Source organism: Phoca vitulina, unplaced genomic scaffold, assembly GCF_004348235.1.
Source record: "Phoca vitulina isolate PV1807 unplaced genomic scaffold, GSC_HSeal_1.0 scaffold22, whole genome shotgun sequence".
NCBI lineage: Eukaryota > Metazoa > Chordata > Mammalia > Carnivora > Phocidae > Phoca > Phoca vitulina.
This window is the reverse complement of record NW_022589725.1, coordinates 4,733,965-4,750,316: the sequence shown is the minus strand read 5'-3', so window position 1 is coordinate 4,750,316 and position 16,352 is coordinate 4,733,965. Positions and strand designations below refer to the sequence as shown.

At 43.9% G+C, this 16,352-nt stretch overlaps 1 protein-coding gene across 1 annotated transcript in view; it reads right to left on the bottom strand.

The window, feature by feature from the left end:
• Positions 1-16,352, bottom strand: part of PTPRT (protein tyrosine phosphatase receptor type T) — a 1,068,951-nt gene that overhangs the window by 89,027 nt on the left and 963,572 nt on the right. Inside the window, exon 18 of the mRNA XM_032419927.1 lies at positions 7,026-7,216. Within this exon, the coding sequence (XP_032275818.1) occupies positions 7,026-7,216 (191 nt within the window). The remainder of the gene's footprint in view (positions 1-7,025; positions 7,217-16,352) is intronic.

The following is a 16,352-nucleotide window of genomic DNA, read 5'->3' as shown; positions in this document are numbered from 1 at the left end:
AGTAAGACCATGATCTTCCTTTAAAGTAGGGTCTTCAATTCCTTTATTGAGCTTTCTAAGTATCTCCGGGGCTCCAAATAGTGCAAGGTAGACAGTAGGCACTCAGTAAGGGTTTCTGTGCAAATGAAGTAGAAGCATATACTATTAGGCTGCAGGAGTCCACCCTATGCAGTCAAGTATTTCACAGGAGGTAATATGGGGACCCAGGGATGGAAGAGTCTTGGCTAAGACCACCCAGCATGTCAGAACAGATCGAAAACCAAGTCTTGACTCTTGGTCGAGGGATTTTTCTCTGGTACCATCTGGAAATTACTCACTTGTTTATGGAGGGCTCTCATATCAAATGCAGAAAATACTGTTTGTTGGATCACAATTATAAGTAGAAAATAAAAATAAGCTCAAAGGAAAACACTGAGTTAATAGTCTCGCCTACATGAGCTTTTTCCTGCTAGAAAATCTTTCAAGTCCAAACCCACACGGTTTACTGATGTCTTTGGGCCACCCTCTGGAAATGGCTCATTTTCTCCTTATTTTAACCCACAGGGAGTGGAGTGAAATGAGCAGGTGGAGTCCAAGTCTTCCCGTTTTGGTCACTGTGAGTCCCCAGAGTTGGAGAACAGCCATGGTTTCCCCTTTCATGACTGGGGCACCTGCTGCTAATTCCCCAGCCCCTCCCCAGAATCACTTTCACTCAAAAATTAAGGAAAGGGACCAGAATCTCTTAGGAGTCACCTGCCAGTGGGATGCTCTGTGACTAACCTTATCAACTGAGGAGCGAAAAAGTTGTGGGAGAAACAGAAGGTCTACTCTGCCTCTGCTCAGGAGGCTCTGAGCAGAGAAGGGGGCACTGGGGTGTGGAGACCCCCCATTCGAAGGCTGTCTGCCACTAGCACCCACAGATGACTAGGAGAAACATGGCAACACTAGATGAAGCCAGTGTTGATGAAGCCAGACATGCATGCAGCATGTCTGTCCAGAGCTGGAGAATGAACAAATGTTTGCTCTTCATTAGGCTGCATCCTATTCCTCCCAGCTGTTCCTTGTTGCCTTAAATAGTCTTAATGGGGCTGTAATAACCAGATACCTTCTGGTTGCCCCACTGGGCTCATCATTCATGATGGTGACAGACTGCCCGGATTGGACTGGGATTAAAATGCTTCCCTTCTCTCCATGACAAAGTCACCTCCTCCTGTTGTTTCGCATCTTCTTTGAGCCTGCTACTCTTCTGACCATGATGATGCCTGGGCTTACCAGGCTCACAGACAACCCCTCTCTCCAGCCAACATCTCCTAGCATGTTGGCAGGCTAGGGTTTTTGTTTTGCAACTGGGGAAGGTGGGAGAATCTGGGCTGGGAGAAATAGGACAGGGAGAAGGGAAGACTCTTCAGTCCAAGATCATGTGCAGAAGCCTCTTAGCTTCAATGTGGCTGGGTTCCATCGCCTCTGTGAGGGGATGTCACATGCTCCATGGCATCAGATGTGACCAGCAGCAAGTAGAGTAGGTGAGGTGATGGGTCTGGGGGCACAGGCAGGACATGCACTGGGGACTCCATGGGTCTCCTTAGACCAGTGTCCCTTAACCTTGAAAGTACATTATAGTTACCAGGAGGGCTTAGAAAATACAGATCTCTGGATCCCACCTCCAGGAATTCTGATTTAATTGGTCTGAAGAAGAACTTGGGCATTGGTGTTTTTAAAATTTCCCTACGTAATTCTAATGTGTGGCCGAGACTGAAAACCTCCAGGCCTCATATTTGTATGGGAGGTGCAGTTAATTTGCCTTAGGTCTCCTTGAGTTTCTGGGAACCCAGGGTCCCTGGTCAATCATGGTTGCTAGGACTTGAGATGTAACTATGGAGGGCAGACCCAGAAAGGGGTCCAGTGGGACTATCAATAGGAGGGAGATCCAGCTGGCCTGGACAATTAGTTCCTACCTAGGCTCACAAAATATGTGGGACATAAGCATTTTTTAGATCACTTGGACCAATCCCTTTTCCCTCATTGCATAAATATGGAAATGGAGACCCAGAAAGGAGAATGACCTGCCCAAGGTCACCCAGATACTTAATGAAAGAGACAGGACTTGAATCCAGGTGTTTTGACTATTAACTCAGAACGATTCATACATGAATTCAAGTCATTGAACTTAAAATATATATATTGAGAGACTCAAGTTTACATGCCAAAGAGCATGAGCTGATTTTATGTCTCTACCTGAGAGAATGTGTGTGGGCTTGTCTGGGCTCTGGGCCCAGTCTTCTGGTTTGAGCAATTCCATCTTTTCCTTCAATTAGTGTCCTCGTCACCTACCCGCCTACCTGCCCCTGGTCTCCCTGCTCTGATCTATGCCAGACAACTAAATCTAAAATGCTAATTCAACTTTAAAAAAATGCTGCTCCCTTCCATGGTTCCGCATGACCCCTAGAATAAAATCCAAATTCCTTAGCCTGACAAATGTCCCTTTGCTTCCCTACCCCAGCCCACTCCTTTTGACAATTCCAGCCCCATCTCCCTCCATGCTTTGTGCAACAAACATAGTTTGTGTGCCACACTGCTTCTGGTTCTCTTCACTCAACCTGCCATGTATATCTCCATGCTGTAGCCTGGTCTAGTCCCTCTGCCCAGAACACCCTTCTTTGCTTTCATCTGATTATTCCTATTTCTCAAGCTTTGGTTTAGGCTTTATGTCTTCCAGAAAGCCAGTGGCCATCCATCCCCAGGCTAGGATGAATGCATGCCACTCCCAAGGGTTCCCATAGCACTTGACTGTGACATTTTGCCAAGATATTGAAGTGATCAGCTTATATGCCTGTGTCTAAGAATATGCTCTAAATTCTCCCAGAAGGCTAGGGCTCTATCTCTTCTCAGTTCCTAGGGCCTAGTACAACATCTGGTCTATGGAGAGTACTCACACATTGAGTTGAAATTCCACAAGGCTCAGTCCTTGGTTATCACCTCTGTCGATGCTCACTTGCTTCATGACTTTGAGCAGTCTTATGGCTTTAATATCATCTATATGACAGTAAGTCCCGAAGTTTTCTCCCCAACTCAGTCTTCTTTCTCAAATACCAGACTCATATATCCAACTACCTACTATCCCTCTCCACTATCAAGTCTAATAGACATCTCAAACTCAGTTCAAAATTGAATTCCCAGTTGTTCCATTGGCCCCAAGTCTGTTCTCCCCATGGCTTCCCCATATCCGTTAGTGATAACCCCATCCTTCCAGTGGCTCAGATAATAGCCCTGGAATCACTCTGGATTCCTCTCTTTCTTTCACACGCCATGCCAATGTACTAGGAAATCCTGTTGGTTCTATCTGTAAGATATATTCAGAATCCAACCATTTCTCACCACCTCCATTGCCACACCTTGATTGTGTCACCTTTGTCTCTCACCTGGGTTACTGCCATGGCCTCTTAACTGGTCTCCCTGATTTTACTCATGCCTTCCTATGTCTCTTCTCAACACAGTAGCTAGAAGGAGTATTGCAAAATAATGTCAGATGGTTATTTGTCTTCTCAAATTTCTGCAGTGGCTTTCCATTTCATTCAGAGTAAAAGCCAAAGGCACTACGTGGTCAGATCCCCCTTTACTTCTCCAATGTCATCTTATATTACTCTACTCATGTCACTCTTGGCCTCCTTGTACTCCCGTGATCTGGAACTTTCTTCCTCTAGATTTCTTCCACCACGTGTCTGCTCAAACCTTATCCTTTAATTAATGACTACCTTTCTACCCTATTTAATATTGGAACCCACTTACCTTATGTCCCTGGAACATACAATCTCCCTTCCTTTCTCCACCCTTTCTTTTTCCATGGTACTTGTGGAAGATTGTATCATCTAAAGATTGTATTTTCCAATATCTCCTGTTCTGCATTCTCTTTTAGAATCTTGCAAATGCCTCTCTATCCATCAAGAGATGGAGTCTAATTCCCCTTCCTTAGACTATAGGCAGTTATTACTTGCTTATGACCAATACAATGAGGTAACAGTGATGCTTTATGATGTTCAAGTCTAGGTCACAAGGGATGATGTACTTTCTACCTTATTAGCTAACAGACTTGCCTTTGAAACTATGAGCTACCACGTAAGAAGTCCAACATCCTGAGGCTACCGTGCTGTGAGGAAGCCCAGGCCACCCGAAGAGGCCATGTGTAGGTGTTCCAGCTGGCAATCCTACTGAGATCCCAGCAGACAGCCTGCAGCAATCACTAGATATGAAAGGAAAGACACTTTCTGATGATTTCAGCCCCGGCCTTAGAGCCTTCCATGTCAAAGTTTCAGACACCAAGGAGCAGAAGCAGACCCAGTTGTGCCATGTTCAAATTTGTGACCCACAAAATCAATGAGCACAATACATTGGTTGTTTTGTGTCGCTAAGATTTGGGGTAGTTCCTAACACAGCAAATAGTATGTTTCACTATGTAACATACTACATGAGCGGGAGGAGGGGCAAAGGGAGAGAGAGAATGTTGAGCAGACTCCCCACTGAGCACAGAGCCCCATGTGGGACTCGACCCCTGAGATCATGACCTGAGCTGAAATCAAGAGTCAGACACTGAACCGACTGAGCCAGCCAGACGCCCCTGAGAGGTCAACTTGTCAAACCCACTCATTTGTATGAAAAAAACAAAACAAAACAAAACAAAACAAACCTGAGCAGGAGCGACAGGCAAGAAAGAACACGTAGCATGTTGGTTTGACAGTAGGACTGGAGGCCCAGGAACCTTATGTCTACAACAGAGCATAGTCTTCAAGCAGACCTGTGACTCATATGCCCATTATATAGATTCCAGACATCATGGGAGCTTTGATGATCAAAGCAACATCCAGCTCGAGTCTAGGAAAGGGGACGGGCACATTGTGGAAAGATTCCCATAAAGTAACGCTTCCCAATTAACCTCCAGTTAATCAGAAAATGTAACTAGAAGCTAAACATCCCAGTTAACTGATTAATATAATTTGAACAGATTGAACGCAAGGCTGGTCTAGTTAGCGATGTTTCCGTTTGGGGTCTAAATGATGGAACAACATGCACAGTTTTCTCTCTTACTATGTAAGTGGACTGTTGCCACGTTAGAAAGTTTAGAAAATTCAAAAAGGCACAAAAATAAATTTTAAAAATCAACCCAAATCCTATCACACAGGGATGGATACTTTCAAAAAAGATATCATTCTGGAAAGAAAAGTACTAAAGGAGTCAAATGTATTTGTATTTTTATTTTCAGATGTTAGACCACAGGTTCTAGAATAGTGTTTCTCAGTCTTTGACTATTTGTTCCCCTTTTGGATAAGTCAGCTATCTCCCTAAATGCTATTCAAACCTTAAAACAAATGAAATAGTAGGGCTGATGACTTATTAAACCATCATGACACTGAATGTGCCTTTACCAACAGCACTTTCTCTCCTGACATTCACTCGCCAGTCAGAGCTACATAGGTGTGCATAAGCACGTGTGTATAACACTTTCAGGGGCTGGGACTATTCAACAAAACCCCTAGGAAATAAGGCCCAGGGACGGGAGGTGATGAGACAATCTCCTTCAACTATTACCCCAATTTCCTCCAAAACTTATAGACTGAGCATATGAAAAATGCTCTTTTCCTTGGACCAAATTTGAAATTAAATGTACGTTCTCTTGAGCTGGTCATTACTCCTATCCATTGACATAAATGTTTTGTTCTCATAAGTGTGTCAAACATGCCCCCTGCCACCGTGTTTTATACTCTCCTAGTTTTAGGACCAGACCGGCCCCTTAGAAATCACCTTACCCAAACTCTCCACTCAACTAATAAAGAATCTCAAAACTCAGGGAGCAAAATGATATGCTAATATCACACGGTTTATTGTATTGGAATCTGGCTGTCTGGATCCCAGTTTAGCACAATTTCATGACCTCATACAGCTTGTGAAATACTGCTTTGTAAGCTTTTTCTCAGAATATAGTCTGAGAGATAAACTTAGTCTGCATTATCAAGAATTCCAAATGTGTAGAGTCTGAGTCAATGCGTTCCCATTGCACACAGTGTAACTGAAGCAAGCATATTTGGGGCACATGCTGCATGTGAAATAAAAACCCACAAAAAACTAGTACATATAACTCAGAGCCTGGCATACAGTAGATGCTCGAAAGATATTTTGGGAAGGAAGGAGGAGAGGGAGAGAGAGAGAGGAAAAGGATAATCAAAGAAAGAAATGCTTGTTTTCAGAGCTGGCTTCAGGAGGAGGCTTGCAAAATTCCTCTGGGGGCGTGAGGTGCTCTTTAGTTCAGGAAAACAACTTAATGAATTTTTCCTCCTATTTTATTTCACTCTTTGTAAAAGGTGAGGCCTAATGGGCAAGGCCTGAAACAGAAGGAGGGAGACAGAGAAAGCTGAGTTGTTCTGCATAACAGTGAGGGGAGTGTAGGAATTCTTTTCCAGGCTGCTGGGAAGAAGAAGAAGAAAAAAAGGAAGATTTTGAGGACACCACAAAGGACTTTTGGGGGGGAGTGGACAGACATGTGTCAGGAGACCAGAACCTCAGGAGGACTTCTATTCAGGTACTTCCTGTACTTTGCTGCAATCCTTCTCTTATTCCCCAAACCTCAGTAACAACCACTACTCACAAAGTCCTTTGCATTAGAGATGCTCTGGGGAGGGAGGAAAGGGATGAGCAGGGGTGAGGAGAAGGTACAGAGAGAGAGGAGACAGCAGACACCAGAGGTGATACTGACTTGGCAGGGGTGTGGGATGGGTGTTGAGCAGCAGAAGCAAGATAACAAGGCCAGAGCAGGTCTCCCAGAAATCACTGTTTTTTTTGTTTTTTTTTACAATAGGTGGGATGGGGTTTGAGCCATTCTGTCTTCCTATTGCAGGAAAGTATGAATGCAAACTGATTCAGTATGTCTGGGTGGGGACTGAGATAGTGCCTCTCCAGCATGCCCCCAAGTGATGCTGATGCTGCTGGTCTGGGGACCATACCTTGAGTAGCAAGGATTTAGCATCCATAAAACCTCTGCACCCCCGTTGGTCTCTTACCTCATATTCCTCCTTGAACCCGTAGCCCTGGCCTCTCTTCATCTGGGTGATGTGCTGTAGCAGGTCAGCCACCCGGATGGCGGGCTGGAACTGGTCCCGGGGATAGCTCATCTCCACGGGGTCGCAAGCCCGGTAGGGGTGAGTCTGGATCGTGAGGGTAGGCTGGGACAGCTCCCCACGGCTGCCATCTGCTTCAAAGAGAGGGAGGCAAAACACACATCACCTATGAGAGTTTTGTCCTCTGTCCTCCCTGCCTCCCCCAGGGCGGGGGGAACTAACTCAGGACTCAGGTGATCAGGAAGCAGCAGGAAGAACAAAGACGCACTGCTTCCCTTGCATGGCTGTGGCGGTCGATTTAAAAATCAAAACAACAAACCAACCAAAGAACACATAACCCTTTGGGTTTGTTTCTATTCCAAGGGTGCGTATCGGAGCAGAGACAAAATTCCAAGTTGGCTGTCATCCTCTGTCTGTCTCAGTCCTTGACAAGGGTGGTCTTGGCTAATCCTGGCCAATCCCAGAACAAGTGAGAAGCCAGATGGCTGTTTAGGAAGGAGGATGCCAGGAAATCATCTCTGGCGCCTGCCTGCAAGTGAGGAGAGAGAGCCCCAGGTCTCTGGAGATCAGAGCCTCGTGTCTGCTCCTGGTCCATTTGCCTACATCCTCGAGAGGAACTGAAGCCAGTCGTGGACCCCCAACCGGTAGCAGGGACGCTAACCCTCTCAGCTGCTCTCTCCAGCTGTGGGCTCTGCAATAGCGATCGCCTTCTGCTTATGGTCTAGTTTCCCCACTGCTTAACACTCTTGATCCAGGAGTGTTGCTGAACCTACCTGTCAGGTAAGGGAGCCCAAACCTCTTCCTTTAGTCCTGCTAGCTTCTTCTCCCAGGCCTGGGTCCTATGCCCCATCTCCTTTCTCAAATCTCTCCTTGATAGGTCTATGCTCTCCTTGATAATAATTTTCATACCCACTGAGCTGTGCTGACTGGCCTCTGCTAGCTTGGCCACCCTGGAAACCATTCTGCTGGGGCTAGATGTGAATCCCCCTGTTCCCTTTGTACCAGACCCACCACATTCTTGCCCTACTGACTCCCTGGCAAGCATATATTGCTGGTCTTTCAGGGCTAGTTTGTCTTTCTCACAACCATCTAGGCTTGGTTTCCCATACCTCCTCCCAGAGACATGGACAGTCTATGCCCTAGAGCCTCCTGGTATGGCATGCACGAGGTGAGAACTGCCATATTTGATGTGACTCTCCCCAGCATTTTCAGGTCCCACAAGATACCCATGCAGACCCCATTTGAGCCTATGCCATGTTCACTCCCTCGGAGGCTTTAGCATATATTCCTGACTTTCTGCAACTTGTCTTTTCAAAATTCGTGTTTCCTTTAGCTTGTCTGTCGCTCATGTCACAATAATCCCCCAGACATTGATTCTGTATATAAAAGTGGAATTTTCTATGTGACAGCAAGAGCAAAACTGTTCCAAGCAAGGAAAGGATTGCCAACGGAAAGATCTAGAGTGTACAGGTTTATGTACAAGGAGGAAGGGCCTAGGTGAGATGTTAGCACAGCTTTCCTGACCACCCAGAAGAAAAATACTGCTTACTTCTTCTGGAATTGTAGGTAACAGGTAGTACATCTTCACTGGCATTGTTTCAATGTAGAGCTTTGCAAATGTGGGGGCTGCTCCTCTCCACCACACCCATGGGATCAGGAGTCAGATTTATTGAGAACTCACTCTCAACGTGCCAGGGATGTGGTAAGCACTGGCAATGTGCAGCACACAGATTTCACCCTCAAGACTGGATAGTCTGGTATGGCAGACAGACCAGAAGAACCATCTGAAGCACAAAACAGAAGCCGGAGAAGCCAAGCACATTGAGGGAAGAGCAAGGAGGCTGGGATGGAGAGAAGGTGGTGGGTGGAAATGTGAGCGGGCAAAGCTGTAAGAGATGATGAGAGGTAGGTCAAAGAGGCTGTAAATGGGTGAGAATCTCCAAGCCAGTGGGCAGCTGCTGAAGGGTTTTAAGAATTCCTGTCTTTAAGGACACACTATTTTGCTGCAGGTGTCCCAGCTGTCATAGATATGAGGCCTCCTTCCAGTGAACATCACTCCTGTGATGCTATGGTGGGCTTGGGGATGGGGAAGGGGCACTTGAGTCTGCTTCTCTAGATGCTGCACTTCACGATCCCCAGGACAGCATGAGCTGGAGTCCGTGCCCGGAGCCCTGTGTCTCCCACCTAAACCACCAGCGCATATGGGGACAGATGTCTTCGGAGACCCGTGGTTTCCCAAAGGCCCTGGGGCGTGGACTGCCTGGGAGGCTGGCTCCCTGGCAGAGACAGGCATCTTGGGAATGGGCCCCTGGCAAATTTTGTGAGAGGCCAAATGTTCCCCAAACCAATATGGGTATTTTCCCTAAACACATTGCTAGACAGACTGTAAACTTGGTGTCAGCAAAACCAACACTGGAATGGAAAACAAATGCATTTGAAATTTAACAACTTGTATCGCCGTAACATTTGTAGTAACTTCAACGCTGGTGCTAATGATGCTATGAAGACTCAGAACCAAGGGGCTTTCAAGGTTTATTAATTCAACTAGTTGGACTCCCTTTTCCAATGTATCTTACCTCACCTATTCCCTTATTAACCTCTGATAATGCAGAAGTGATGCCTTTTATCACACCCCATTTCACCAGACGCACTATACTTAATTTCCCGTCATTAGGTTTAATGAAAACCCAATTTCACAACTCACTTCTCTCAGGAACCTACAAGTAAAGCTACGTTTTTATCAGCCCCAATTAAAAAGCGTTATGATGTTCCTATTCGAGAGGGAGCCTTAAAAGTAATGTGCGATTCAGCTGCTAATTCAACAAGGGCGCTAGAATTCACATGCTGCTCATAAAATGTAACTCAAACCAGCTGGCCCAGGAAGAGAACACTGCTCATTTTTCTCCTCACTAGACCCTTAATTTTCATGCCATTTCAACTTCTCATGTATGGGTCTTGCATGTTTATTTATCACATAATCATATTTTGGATGTCTTCTGCACCTTTTCTATAGCTGTTGCCTAAGCCTGTGAATTCCCCTGCAACTTTTGTGGCTGCCTGCAAGAGGCTTGTGGGTGATACGTATGAGATCCCCGGATCACCACTGTCCCTCTTCCGGTTCCCCTCCCTTCTGGACTTGACCTATTTTTTTTAATCCCCCTGCTACCAGTCATTATTGATCTCCCTCTAGCTCCAGCCACATATTTCCAATTACTTGCTAAGAATTGCCACTCCAACTGGTTAACAAATATTTACTGAGTACCTATATTGTGCAAAGCACGGTGTTAGATTCCACGTACGTACGTACAGGAGGGTGGAGGAAAGTGTGTTCCGTGGGAGATAAGCATGCCACAGCCCTTGCAGGAAAGAAGAGATAAGGTGTACATCAACAAGTCTAACAAAGGTGGGAAGGGACAGGTGCCCAGGATGTGGGAGGGTGCGGAGCTGCGAACCCCAGAAATGTTTCTCAAGCTTTAGGCACTCACACCCCAGCTCTGTGGTTTTTGCACATCAGCTCTGTCTGATAGAACTTCCCACAGTGATGGAAATGGTCTATATCTGTGTTGTGCGATATGATAGCCACTAACCACAAGTGGTTCCTGAGCATGCGAAATGTGGCTAATGTGACAGATGAACTGAATTTTAAGTTCTGTTTAATTTTAATTAATTTCAGTTTAAATATCCACATGTGGTTTATGGCTACTGTATTGGGCAGCACAGATTTAGAAAAGAAAAAGGGAAATAGCACTTGAGTCACATAATAGGGCAGAGAGATCCATGGAAATACAATGCAAGCCATATAAGTTAATTTAAAATTTTTTTTAAAATTTAAACTCAATTAGCCAACATATAGTATATCATTAGTTCCAGATGTAGTGTTCAATAATTTATCAGTTGTATATATCACATCACCTGTCCTCCTTAAGGCCCATCACGCAATTACCCCATCCGCCCACCCATCTCCCCTCCAGTAACCCTCAGCTGACGTCGGCCGCAGCAACTTCTTGCTAGACAAGTCTCCAAAGGCAAGGGAAACAAAAGCAAAAATGAACGATTGGGACTTCATCAAGATTAAAAGCTTCTCCATAGCAAAGGAAACAGTCAATAAAACTAAAAGGTAACCTATGGAACCGGAGAAGATATTTGCAAGTGACATATCAGATAAAGGGCTAGTATCCAAGACCTATAAAAAACTTCTCAAACTCAACACCCAAAAAACCAAGTGATCCAGTCAAGAAATGGACAGAAGACATGGAACAGACATTTCTCCAAAGAAGACATACAAATGGCCAACAGACACAAGAAAAAATGCTCCACATCACTTGGCATCAGGGAAATACAAATAAAATTTTCTTATAGCAATATTAAGTAAGGTAAAAGGAATAAGTGAAATTAATTTCAATAATACATTTTATTTGATCCACAAAATAGTATTTCAACATAGAGTCAGTATAAAATTATTAATGATATATTTTACACTCTTTATTCACACTAGAACTTTGAAATCCAATGTGTATTTTGCACTTACGTTAGTGTAGTCTTATTTCGATTCAGACTAGCCATATTTCCAGTGCTCAAAACCAACGGGTGATTGGTGGATGGTGCAGGTGGATACAGACTTACCCAGAGCCAAGTCAAGTCCTAAAGAGAGCTGATTTAGAGCTACAGTGAACTTCAAAGACACTGATCTAGTGGAAAGCAGCTCTAACACAGCACTGCCCAATAGGCCGTTTTACGATGATGGTAGCGTTCTGTGTTGGCGCTGTTCAAGATGGTAGCCCCTAGCCACCCGTGGCTACTGAGCAACTGAAATGTGGCTCGTGTGACTCAGGAACTGAGTTTTACTTTACCTTAATTTCAATTTAAGTTTAAATAGCCACGTGTGGTCAGTAGCTGCTGTACTGAATAGTGCACATCTATATGATTATGTCTTAAATTTTTTCCTGCAACTTTCCACATTTTTAAATTTTATTTCATTATGGATGATAATCAAACATAAAATCATGGGTGCAGTATGCCAGTTTTTGTTCCATGCTCACTGGAACGTTTACCTAACTATTTCAGAACTGGCCTGACCATGTCCCGTGAGAGGCGCATGATCTACCCCCTGAGAAATGCTGTGAGTCTGGGTCCCAGAATCAGACAGAATGGGGTTTGTATTTTTAATCAACCAGTTGTGGGCTGTGTGATCTTGGCCAAGCGACTACAATTTCTGAGCTCAGGGTTTTCATCTGTAACACAGGGAAGGTGCGTGTGAAGATTTGAGGACGATGCCTGGCTTCTGTTAAGCAGTGAAGAAACATTAGCCACTCTGATGTTGGACAAGCTCTGCTGATCAGCATGAGACAATCTCAGACCAGCGAGAGCATCTGGGGAATCTTTTAGGGCCTCTCTCTTCTTTCCTTCACAACACACTCCACAGCCATCTAAATATTTTACTCCATTCCTGCATGACTATTCCATCAGGTTCCTCATGGGTCTTTCTGCCTTCACAGTTTTTTTTAAATTTTTTATTGTTATGTTAATCACCATACATTACATCATTAGTTTTTGATGTAGTGTTCCATGATTCATTGTCTGTGCATAACACCCAGTGCTCCATGCAGAACGTGCCCTCTTTAATACCCATCACCAGGCTAACCCATTCTCCCACCACCCTCCCCTCTAGAACCCTCAGTTTGTTTTTCAGAGTCCATCGTCTCTCATGGTTCGTCTCCCCCTCTGATTTCCCCCCCTTCCTTCTTCCCCTCTTGCTATTTTTTTTTTTTTGGCTTTTTTTTTAAATTTTTTTATTGTTATGTTAATCCCCATACATTACATCATTAGTTTTAGATATACTGTTCCATGATTCATTGTTTGTGCATAACACCCAGTGCTCCATGCAGAACATGCCCTCCTCAATACCCATCACCAGGCTAACCCATCCTCCCACCCCCCTCCCCTCTAGAACCCTCAGTTTGTTTTTCAGAGTCCATCGTCTCTCATGGTTCTTCTCCCCCTCCGATTTCCCCCCCTTCATTCTTCCCCTCCTGCTACATTCTTCTTCTTCTTTTTTTCTTTCTTAACATATATTGCATTATTTGTTTCAGAGGTACAGATCTGTGATTCAACAGTCTTGCACAATTCACAGTGCTCACCATAGCACATACCCTCCCCAGGGTCTATCACCCAGCCACCCCATCCCTCCCACCCCACCCCCCACTCCAGCTACCCTCAGTTTGTTTCCTGAGATTAAGAATTCCTCATATCAGTGCCTTCACAGTTCTTTTTACACAACTTTGATCAAGTCATTCATCTTAGCAGAAGCCTCCACAGAGTCCAGACAGAATTTCTTCACTAGCCAACCAAATTCCTATATTTTCTACTTCTTATTTCATCAATCACAATTCCTCTCCATCCACGTGCCCATTAAGGCAGGAGAAGTGGAGACTCTTCTTACCCATGAAGAGTGGATGGGTAAACATCTGGAGACTGCTTGCTGAGAGGGGAGAGTCTGAGCCCAGAGAGAAAGTTGAGGTGGGGATGAGGCTGGCTCACCTGCTCAGAGTGGAGACCTGATTAGCACAAACACAGTGGGTGCTGTGGCAACAGCAGGTGTCAGGGTCAAAACACGGAACCTGAAGGTAAAATCTGGCTTCAAATATGAAGTTCAACTCTCTAGCCATGAGATGTCAGGTAAGTTACTAAGATCTTTATTTATAACTGGCATTAGAGATGGAGATGACCATCATCATCATCATCTAAGAAGGTCGCTGTAACTTGTTAAATGGGGTCCATTGGAAGAAGCCTCAAGGTGGCACCTGGCTAGCAGGCGATGCCTCATCCTACCAAATATCAGTAAAGCCTCAAGAAAATAAACTTGTAATAGCATTGAAATCTAAGTCTGTGAACTAACCTAGCATCAGAATTTGGGAGGAATATCCATTAATCATGTCAGTATCACACTGCCTATATGCATAAAGATGAAGACTTCATTTTTGTCAAAATTTCTTAAAAATCTCTGAAATTGTATAAAATCACCTTTCACCTGATTCAATGTAGGGGAAGTTTCCCTCTAGAGTTGAAAGAGATTGCAATTTCTTTGGTGAAGCATCAGATGAAGTAGTTGGCTTATGTTCAGGAGCCATATTGTAAGAGAAATTTATTCTGTATTTCCAAATTCTGGACTTCAACTAGGAGAAGTGTATAGATTTGTGACCCCTGAGGCACAGTAGATCCACACCCCCATCTCACATCCACTCCGGATGTGCTCTCACTCAATGGAACAGTAGATGAGCTAACCTTCTCTTCAAATATGAACCTCACAGTCAGTACCCTTCCAGCCCTGGCATCTGGCAACCACTGCTCTGCTTTCTGTTGTAACAGTTGTTCTTTCTGGAATGTAACGTATATGTAATCATACAGTACATAGTGTTTTGCAACTGTTTTTTCACTTAGCAGGAAGCTTTTGAGGTTCTTCACGTTGTTGCACGTAGCAGTAATTTGTTTCAGTTGCTACACATCCTCACCAACACTTGTTTGGTAAGGTTTTATTACTTTTAGGTAAATTTTTATTAATTTTAGGCATTCTAGTGGTTGTATAGTAGGATCTCATTGTCATTTAAATTTGTATATTTTTATGTACCTATTTGACATTTATTTTCTTTCTTTCTTTGGGTGAGGTATCTGTTCAAATCTTCTGCCCATTTTTTTTTTTTTTATCTTATTATCTTATTATTGAGCTGTATTGGTTGAGTTGTATTGAGTTGTATTATTGGTTATCTTATTATTGAGTTGTAATCTGGATACAAGCCCTTTATCATAAAAATGTTTTGGAAATCCTTACTCCTAGTCTGAGGCTTGCCTTTTTATTTTCTTAATAGTGTCTTTTGAAAAGAAAAAGTTTTAATTTTTATCAGGTTGAATTTATCAATTATCTTCTTTTATGGTTTGTTATTTTTTGTTTTGTTTTCTCCAAGAAATCTCTGCCTTAAGGCCACAAATATTTTCTCCTATGTTTTCTTCTACCTTCTCTCTGTTAACTCTGACCAAATGTATAGGGTTGAACTTGTAAAACTAATAGTAAATACAATGCCGCCCCACTGTGCCACACTTTGAGGAGATGAAATGGACATTATATACTTGGCAACTGACACTGATCCACTTTGTTATGTGAAGTAATACTAGCCTGAAGAATAGAAAAGAAATATTTCACCTTTTTCTAATTTCCTTTTCTGGGCTCCAAGAATCAAACACTAAGCAACCAAATATGGGGGGCTGGGCATCTCTGAGCCCTTTCTTCCCGTCAATCACATTCACTGGTGTCTCTGACATGGCAAAGACAAAAGAAGGTGGATAAAGACCTTTATACCCCAGAAAGCAGATTCAGTATTGGGAAAAAAAACTGGGAGAAGAGCAGTCATGGGGAAGGTGATTTCTGGATTCACTTGCCCCTTCTGATAAAGAGATCTATCCTTCTCTTTGTGGGGAGAACATGAATTCCTTCCTCCACAGCAGTCACATCAGATGGAGGGATGGTGTCAGACAGTCTGCAGAGGGATGGGGGCTCTGAACATCCATTACTCCTCCTGATTAAGCCACAGAAAAAGGGTTCCCACCAGCGGGGCGATGAGGACAAACAATGAGAATCTGCCTGCTCTGTTTGCAGGAAACACCAGTCCTGGAGAGATCTCTCCTCTTTTTTAAAGGTCAGTAAATTGTTCTACCTATGTGCACAAACTATCTATGTGCATGTTCTAAAGGTAGAACAATTTACCATATTAAAAATAAGGAGAATGACACTCTGAAGGCTGAGAAAAATAAAATATCAGAAGAGAAAAAGCAGCCAGTGTTGACTATTTCCCTAACCACCATCTCCTACCTTCTTCCTTTCTGGCAGAACCCTCAAATTAGTTTAGGTATCCACACATTTTCCATGTGACTCAGGTGGATGACCCACCCTATTCCTAGATCTAGAGGCAAATCCTGATTTCTTTGAGCCAATCAGGTGCTCTTAACCTCTTTGCCAATTTTTCAAAAATTTTTAGTGAGATAGAAGGGGGTTTCTATTAAGGGGCTTCTAGGAAAAGTTCCCTTGCTTCTAAGATTATTCCAGTTGCCCCTCTCTCCCATTGGACATTACACCATTTGTGGGTTTGAGGCTTGGAACTACTAAAGCAATCCTGTATCCATGAGGACAGCCAAGCTGTAGGCAATGCCAACATGACAGGGCAAAGTGGGGAGCTTATCAGAACTTGGGTCCTTAATGACACTCTTGGGCATCTCATTCAA